Source organism: Rhincodon typus, chromosome 4, assembly GCF_021869965.1.
Source record: "Rhincodon typus isolate 14 chromosome 4, sRhiTyp1.1, whole genome shotgun sequence".
NCBI classification, from domain to species: Eukaryota; Metazoa; Chordata; class Chondrichthyes; order Orectolobiformes; family Rhincodontidae; genus Rhincodon; species Rhincodon typus.
This window is the reverse complement of record NC_063335.1, coordinates 6,075,687-6,084,135: the sequence shown is the minus strand read 5'-3', so window position 1 is coordinate 6,084,135 and position 8,449 is coordinate 6,075,687. Positions and strand designations below refer to the sequence as shown.

The following is an 8,449-nucleotide window of genomic DNA, read 5'->3' as shown; positions in this document are numbered from 1 at the left end:
GATTGTGATGCCAGTGCGGAGACTCTTTCGGCGCTAACATTGTATGTTTCATGGCAAAGCCTGTGAAATGATGTGATGTTAACGCGTAATCTTCCATGCACCGATGGAACTGTGTTATAGCTAACACAAGTTCACGTTTTAGAAATAGCGTTCCCCTATTCGTCAATCGCATTACAGCCAATTTGCACTGACAGAACACGCATTACAGCAGAACTGACTATAGACTAATGGGATGGCAATTGGCTAGATTGGTTTTCTCTTGCATTTTCAACTTGTCCATTAGATGTTAATATTGGAGCTGTGCTGGAAAACCTGGCTAGGCTTGCAGCTAATTTGGCTAAAATGTTTCAAAAACTACAGCCGGGATGTTGTCAGGACCCTTCAGCCATTTATTGGTGTAATTTGAAGTGAATAGAGTTGGCTAAAGACTTGAAATGTATGGACCTCAGAAATAGGTAAGAATGGATAAACCTCTAGCCCCTTATAGCTAAGATGCTTGCAAATCTCTCAGCCTTGTCATTGCTTCATTTGTGTTCCAAATCATTTTCTAGCCATTGTGTTTTTACCAAAGTCATTAAATGATCCCCCGATCTTTCTACACAGAAGTGACTCTACATTTCAAATTGGATAAGACCAAGACCTAAATGAACTTTATTGTAGAAAGATTTAGTGACGATAGCAGAATTTTTTGATATAAAACAGTGCAATTGTTTGTCCTTTGAATAAATCCACACACATGCCCTAAAGTTCTGAAAACACATAGCATCATTTATATTAAATAAATTTATGTACAACCTAGAAATTATTTGGATCTTTTCACTACAAAGAGAATACAAATTTTCTCCACATTTAGTTCAAGGGCAGATTTGCAAGTTGGTGCTGCCAACGTAGAGCTTTACGAGCAAGTCTGGTATCTGATTAGCTTTGCTAACAAAACAAGATTGAACCCCAGCAACAAAACCTCAAGTTCAGGCGTTTTATACTGTACAACATTTTATACTTAGAAAAATCAGTTTTCTGTTCTTATTTTGAAAAATAAAATTGGTGCAGAATCGAAGACCACTGCTTGAGAAGTGAATTAACAAAACAATTGTCTTTACGTAGTTCGTGGTACATTCTAAGAATTAATTAACATCTCTCAAATACTTTGTACAAATCAGGCAGATTGGCAAGCTGCAGGATGGATCCATCCTCTGCAAAGTGCTTCGGTGGAAGGAGGAGAGTTCTAAAGGCTTTGGAAACAACATGTTCCACCGTCCACTTCCATGGCTTGTCAGTGCCAAGCTCCTGATTCTAGAGAAAAAGACAGTTTTACACTATGTAATTGTCAAATTACAATGGATTAAACTTAATGCATCTCTACCATTTAGAAACCTTTACGAGATTGATCTCTCCATCTTTCCACAAACAGTTGACTTCTTCGACTCCAGTCACTGACTGGTCCCTAATGAAAGAGGTCACTCTCCATTATGAACCTCAGCTGTCAGCAAAAAGCCCATTCTCTCAGGAGTAGAAGTGGAATTATAGCTGAACTGAACTGCCACCCAAGTCTACACCTACCACCAACAGGTTGTCAGTGAATAGCAATCAGGAGCAGGCATCCAAATAGTTTTGCTGTTTCAGTAATCTGCTATCCTATCGTATAGCATGGGCCTTGTTGGTCCCTTGGATTCCAATGCAGGATTAAAAAGGAAATGCTGATTTATTTACTAATATACTTGCTGAGTTTTATTAAAATTTCTCTAAAGGAGTAACTACTTATAGCTATAAAATGAATAAAATTGCAATGTCAATCTTGCATATCGTTTTGAATACATACCCGATTAGAGACCAACTACATTCACGAATATAACCCTGCATTACGTAACATTGTAATTCTAACCATTAATGCCCCTCCCAAAATAGTTTAGGAATCTGAGATGAATGCAGTTGACATTTATAGGGCAAGCAAACTGTGCAGAACAATGACAGGACTCGTGTTCTTTCCAGCCTATTCTGTCAATCGTAGCTGAAGCACCTTCGACAATATGGTAAATGTTCACATTATAAAAACGTAATCAGAAGCAGTGAGGAGAAAGCAATTTATTCTCATTAGCTGCAACATATTAGCCATTTTTTTTAACCATACCTTACTGTAAATGTTCTCGTTTCTTATCAATTGATTCAAAGTAAGTTTATTAAGGGAAACCATCCTCATTTCATATCCAAATTACTTATTATTATTGCCAAGTTTAGACTGGTGAAAATTAATAAAATAGGAGAAAATTTACACTATGTACAGGTAGTCATCACCCATAACGTTCAAGGAATTTTAGAAAAGCATGATATTTGTTTCCTTGTGCTATCCTGTTTGATCTAATTTATTTACATTCAAAATTAAAAAGGGAATTTATATACATCTAGGAATATAAAACCTGTGCGAATTTTCACTCCTTAAAACATGACTTATCCAAGACAATCCATTTACAGATTTTATATACACTTCCAAAAAAAAAGTCTGCCTGTCGTCATTTTTCTGCGATTAAGTTAGTTTATCAGTTAAAGGAACAAAGTTGTCATGCAGAACTATAATGCACTTAAACCAGAGCACAAGAATTAATAATCAATGCTAATGCCAATTCAGTGACCCCCTAACTGTTGCTTTTTGTTGACAAAAAGATGAGGTTCTGGCTCAGTGCCAATTCCCCTCTTTTCCCCTTTTATACCCTTATTTATTCCTCCTGTTACAAGTCTGTAGGTTGGAGGCTATCACATTCTCACAGCCACTGCAGCATGATGCATATGATCCATAAATACCTCAGATACAGAAGAACCAAGTGAAATGGCAAGAGGCAACAGGAAGTGATAAGTTGCTGGCCTCTGATTATTTCTAGATTTACTCCAGACCATTAGGTGACTTCAAGACCTATTCTAGGGTTTGGTGCACTTCACAGAATAGAATTTATCAATCTATCAAGAGAGATTAGATCCTCTCTTTCTTGGGCAATCCCTCAGGATCTGGGATGACTTGCTTCCGCTCTGGTTGGATGGTTTCTAAGATAGCTTATAAATCTTAGATTTGCAATCTGCAGACTCTGCCACATATAAGGCAAGTGGCATTTCAACAGTTGGGTACATCATAGTTTGGAATGTTGTACGTTTTCTCCAAACTCAACTTCTCAACTGTGCCTGACAAAGTTTCTTGATGTGTTTGGTGCTTTCTCGATTGAAACTTCTTCATTTTGGTCAATCATAAGACAGGGTCTCTCATGAGTCACTGGTGATGTTTGACCTCTTCAGGGATACTATGAGGACATTCTAAAACATTTATGTTGACCTCCTGTTAGTCTCCTGCCAGGACCAGGTTTTGAGCATAGCAGTTGCTGCAGGAGTATGCTGTCAAACATATCCCATCCAGCAGTCCTCAATATTAGGCTTATTGATATTGGAGAGGTTCTTGCTATTTGTTCCACTAGATTCTATTTTACTGACATAGCACATTGATCTAATGGAACACTTGCAGCTACTGTTGATCCTACTTAAGAACAATAAAATAATTGTTCACGTTTATACCTGCTGACCCGGATTTGGGGACACGTGAGGTTCTGTTTCCAGCATATACTCTTTTCTGATGGAGTAAAACATACCACATTCCTTGCACAATTTTTCAAAACACTCCTTTTCTTCATCCCAGTTCACCTACACAATGAGAGGAACGTAGCATGTGTGTAATCATAAAAGATGCCAAGCACAAAAGAAAAGAATAAATTTAAGATTAGACACAATGATGAGTACTTGCATCTTGTATTGTTATTTGGTGTTGCATACAACAGCTTAGAATAAATAAGGAATGTTAAGTGAAGGTTAAAAATATTCAGTATCATTACTATGCCTGGTCAAATGAGATTTTGCCATGATTGAGTGTAGATTACGATATGGTTACATTCCGAACTGACCAATTTATCAGGAAAGAAATTAATTTGGAAACTGCATTATTGAAGCAGTTATTCTGAATCCAAGGGTGGGAACTGCAAACACACAAACCAATTACTGCAGATGCTGGAAATCCAAAATTCATGCAATATTCAGCAGGTTCAGAAACAGGGAGAGAAGCAGAGTTAATGTTTCAGGTTGATACTAAGGAAAGATATGAATATAATGAGTTTTAAGCAAATGAAGGAAAAAGGGAAAATCTGATGCAGGGTAAAAGCCAGGAGAGATTAAGGTTTGATGAAATATGTTTTCATGGTAGAAACACCAAAGGGTAATGGAACAAATAAAAGATACACTTCCAAATGAGGACCGAAAAAATGACCCAGCCCAAAAAAATAGGTGGAAGCAGAGGTTATGATCTAAAATTGATGAACTCAGTGTCGAGTCCAAAAGTCTGTACAGAACTAAGTTAAAAGATGTGATGCTGTTCATTAAGCTGGAGTCAGACTTATTTTGACCACTGTAGTTGGCCAAGAACAAAATGGTCAGAGTGGGAGCGAGGTGGAGAATTAAAGTAACTAACGACAGGAAGCACAGACTGAATGGAGGTATTCCACAAAGCAGTCTATGTTTGGTCTCTGTGACGGACATGTCGTGCCCACAAAGATAACTGGGCGATGAACTCTATGCTTAGAAAGGAAGCAACATGGAATAATTGACGTTGCATTCTTTTAATATGGTTTGTGGAAAATCTGGTTTCCCCTTTATGGTTTCTAGGGGAAATGGTAGCATGGTGTTTGTGTCACTGGTCTAGTAATCCAGACACCCAGGCTAATGCACTAGGAACATGAGTTCAAATCCCAGCATGGTAGCTGATGAAATTTAAATTCAATAACTAATACTTGAAATGTAAACTAGTTTGTGTAATGCTGAATTAAGTTGTAATGGAGTGCAGCTGGAACAGAATGCAAACATGAGAGTTTGGCACATAGGGACGCTCGGTGAGGAGGGAAGGGGAAAGGTTTTTATTTCCGTTTCTGTATCAGCTCCAGAAAAGCGAGAGTACCTACGCATGCACAAAACATAAAAATAAAAGCCTGGTACTTTAGGAATCCACAGAAGTCCCGCTCAATAAGTGGTTTTACATTCTGGATATGGTGAGGGAACAGCTCTTCAGAGGAGTAAAGCAGTGCTAAACCCATATCACCACAGGTGGGCCAGCAGTACTGAAGGGAAGAACAATCAAACAGCAACAGTGAAAGAGGATTAGTTTAGTTAGGGGAACAGATAGGCATTTTTGCAGCCATTGATACAATTTCAGGATGGTATATTGCCTCCCTGGTACCAGGGTCAAAGACGTTAGAGTGGCTACGAGCCATTCTTCTGGGGGAGGGTGATCAGCCAGAGTTCATGAACACTTTGCTACAAACAACATAGGTAGAAATGGTGCTGCAGTCAGAGTTTAGCAGCCACGGCCTCAGAAGTAGTAATCTTTGTATTACTCCCAGTGCCTTGTGCAAGTGAGTACAGAAGCAGCAAGACGACACGAATGTACGGCTGCAGGAAGAATTATACAGGAAGGAGGACTTCAAATGCCTGGAACATGTTCTGTGAAAGAGGCCATCTATACAAACCGAATGGGGTGCACTTAAACAGAGCTGGGACAGAGTTCCTTGCTAGTGCTATTTAGGAAGCTTTGACCTTTCTCTGCAGGGTTGCAGAAAACAGGGAAGAACAATATCAAGGTGCACATAATACTGGGAGAAACAGATGAGCACTAGAATACAGAATAGTTGATTAACAGGTAGAATCAAAGGGAAAATTAAAACATTCTAAATCAAGGTTGCACTGCATGTATGTGAATGTATGAATAAGACTGATGAGCTGTAGGTACAGACCACCCTGTTGAATTATAATGTATGGATAACAGAGACTTAGTTCAAAGGGAAGCTGGATTGGACCATGAGATATAGCAGAAGAGAGCCATTCAGCCCATTCAGTCTGTTCCACCATTCAATGAGATCGTGGCAGATTCTATAATCCTCAACTCCATTTTCCTGCCTTTTCCCCATAATCCTTGATTCTTTTTATGAATAAGGATGTCTATCTCAGTCTTCAATATACTTAATGACCCAGCATGTACAGCTCTCTGTGGTAAAGAATTCCACAGATCCACTACCCTCTGAGAGAAGAAATCCTCAACTCGGTCTTAAAAGGATGACCCCCCCGCCCCACACACACACACACACACACACACACAACATTATACGATTATGCCTCCTGGTCCTAGACTCTCCCAAATCTAACCAATCAAGTCCCCTAAGAATCTAGTATGTTTCAATAAGATTACCTCTCATTCTTGTAAACTTCAGTGTCTGGGGTGCAAAGACCTGGGTGTCGTAAGTTTTGAATTTTGGGCCAGGCAAATAAGCCGGAATGCTCTTTATTAATCCTCTATAAAATAAACTTATGGATATAAGTAACAAGGTACCCACCTCTGTAGCAAGACGCAGGATGAACATTGGCAGCCCCTCCAGAGCCGGAACATAGTTTTCCAAGAGCAGAGGTAATCCAGTCAGGTTTCCCTCCTAGAAATGACCACAGTAAATAATTTTAACAATGGCTTTATATTAAAACATTCTCCAGAGAGTGTCACAGGCAGTCCCCAAGTTATGACTGGGTTCCATTTCTGAGTTCGTTTGTAAATTGATTTGTATAAGAGTTGGAACTCACTACAGTACAATATAAAATAGCTGCTCATCAGTACGAGCATTCGCAAGTCTGATATTTGTAAATTGGGGACCACCTATAACTGTAATGACAAGCACTTTATTTCTATGTTCATCTTTACCAAGAAATAGATAGACTGTTTCATCTGCTCACTCCAAATTCTAACAATTTTTAGTTACCTTAAATAGTATACGAACCTCATCAATACCAAGGGAAAAGTAATCTTGCAGCATTTCAGATTTTGTTTTCAAAAAATCGACAATATATTCTGCCAATCCCTCTTTGGGACCATCTTCTTCTGTCCAGCCGCTTTCTGGACTATCCAACGCTAGCATTGCCAGTTCATACAAAGGGGCTGGGCTCTGAACACAAGGTAAAACACAAATTTGGTGTCCTGTGGTAGCAATGAAATTACTAAGACAAAGAATAACATCATACACTTACCGACAACTTCAACACTCCAAAATTACCAAAGTCATAAATTAAGATCTGGTAGAATAATTCCTGACTGAAAGAAAAGCACAAATTGTAGTCTGAAAATTGTTTATATACAATATGGCATTTGACAAAGGCAGAAGCACTACGAGAAATCAGTTGGTTCAAAGACAATAACATTAACTTCCTTTATTAAATACATGGAAAATGCTGGAAATATTCAGCTTCTGTAGGAAGAAACAGCTAGTGTTCATTGGATAAAAGGCAAAATACTGTGAATGCTGGAATATCTCCGCAGAACTGGCAGCATCTGTGGAGACAGAAATAGAATTAATGTTTTGAGCCTGGTATGACTCTTCAGAACTAGAGATCAGTTCCGAACTCTTCAGCAGTTCTGAAGAAGAGTTCGCTGCAACCTGTTTCTTGTGCTGCAAAAAGTTGTTGAGTCAAAATGTTAGCTCACTCTCTCCATTGATGCTGCCTGGATTATTGAATATCTCTTGTATTTTCAGTTCATATTAAACGTTGTCTTTGACTCCTTTTTTTGGTAAAAAGGTTCCAATAAAGCTGAATCAGTAGATTTTCAGAGACCCTTCTCCCACTACAATCTATGAATAATTTTCACTAGTCACCCCTTTCCAGTCTCAAAATGCCCTACTTCTTCACTATTCTCATTAATAATTTTCATTCTTATAACAATATGACATGAACACTGGGAGGCCTATGCTCAACTCTATTCTGCTCTTTGAGCGAGTTGGAGCAAACATTTGTCCTATTGTGAAAACAACTCTAAATTACTCTTCATGGAATCCTAAAGCTAGGGAACACTAGCTTGCTCAGTCTTTCATTCTTGCCACAAAATCCAAATTTGCTGTCACCTAATCACTGCCTCCTGATTAATCTAGTCTTCCCTTCAACTCTATTTGGCCAATGTGAGGACTCTAAAATGGGCTGTTGGCCCTTCAGCTGGAGTTCTGACAATAAAAGTCCTCTTCGGAAATATTGACTTCGAAAGAACAGTGAACCTCTACAACAGAGGATGGCTTTGTGACAAATGCTGATTTATTGAATTTCTTCGCATGTGAGCTGGACCTGTCTCTGCTTAAGATGGAGATCACCTCTTAGAAAAGGTAGGAGGAAAGATAGAAAAGTAAAAAGAAGAATTTCTCAGATGTTCATCATCAGCACCGTAATATTGACCAGAGTGTTTGTATTTTTGTGACATCTAACTCTCTTTTTGCATTCTGCAGTGTCTTCAGTGGGGCACTGGCAACAGCGAGAGCAGAATGGCAATGAGTTGGGGAAGCACGTTCCAGGATTCAGCAGCGGCAGTCGGGGGTTACGAGGGCCTGCGGCGGCAGTCGGGGGTTAC

General features: G+C 39.0%; 1 protein-coding gene across 1 annotated transcript in view; it reads right to left on the bottom strand.

Annotated features, from left to right (window-relative positions):
• Positions 1–768: 768 nt before the first annotated feature.
• Positions 769–8,449, bottom strand: part of mlh1 (mutL homolog 1, colon cancer, nonpolyposis type 2 (E. coli)) — a 51,246-nt gene continuing 43,565 nt past the window's right edge. Inside the window, exons 15-19 of the mRNA XM_048595833.1 lie at positions 7,087–7,150; positions 6,840–7,004; positions 6,408–6,500; positions 3,553–3,678; positions 769–1,293 (exon numbers count right to left, since the gene is read on the bottom strand). Of these exons, the coding sequence (XP_048451790.1) occupies positions 1,129–1,293; positions 3,553–3,678; positions 6,408–6,500; positions 6,840–7,004; positions 7,087–7,150 (613 nt within the window). The 3' untranslated portion in view covers positions 769–1,128. The remainder of the gene's footprint in view (positions 1,294–3,552; positions 3,679–6,407; positions 6,501–6,839; positions 7,005–7,086; positions 7,151–8,449) is intronic.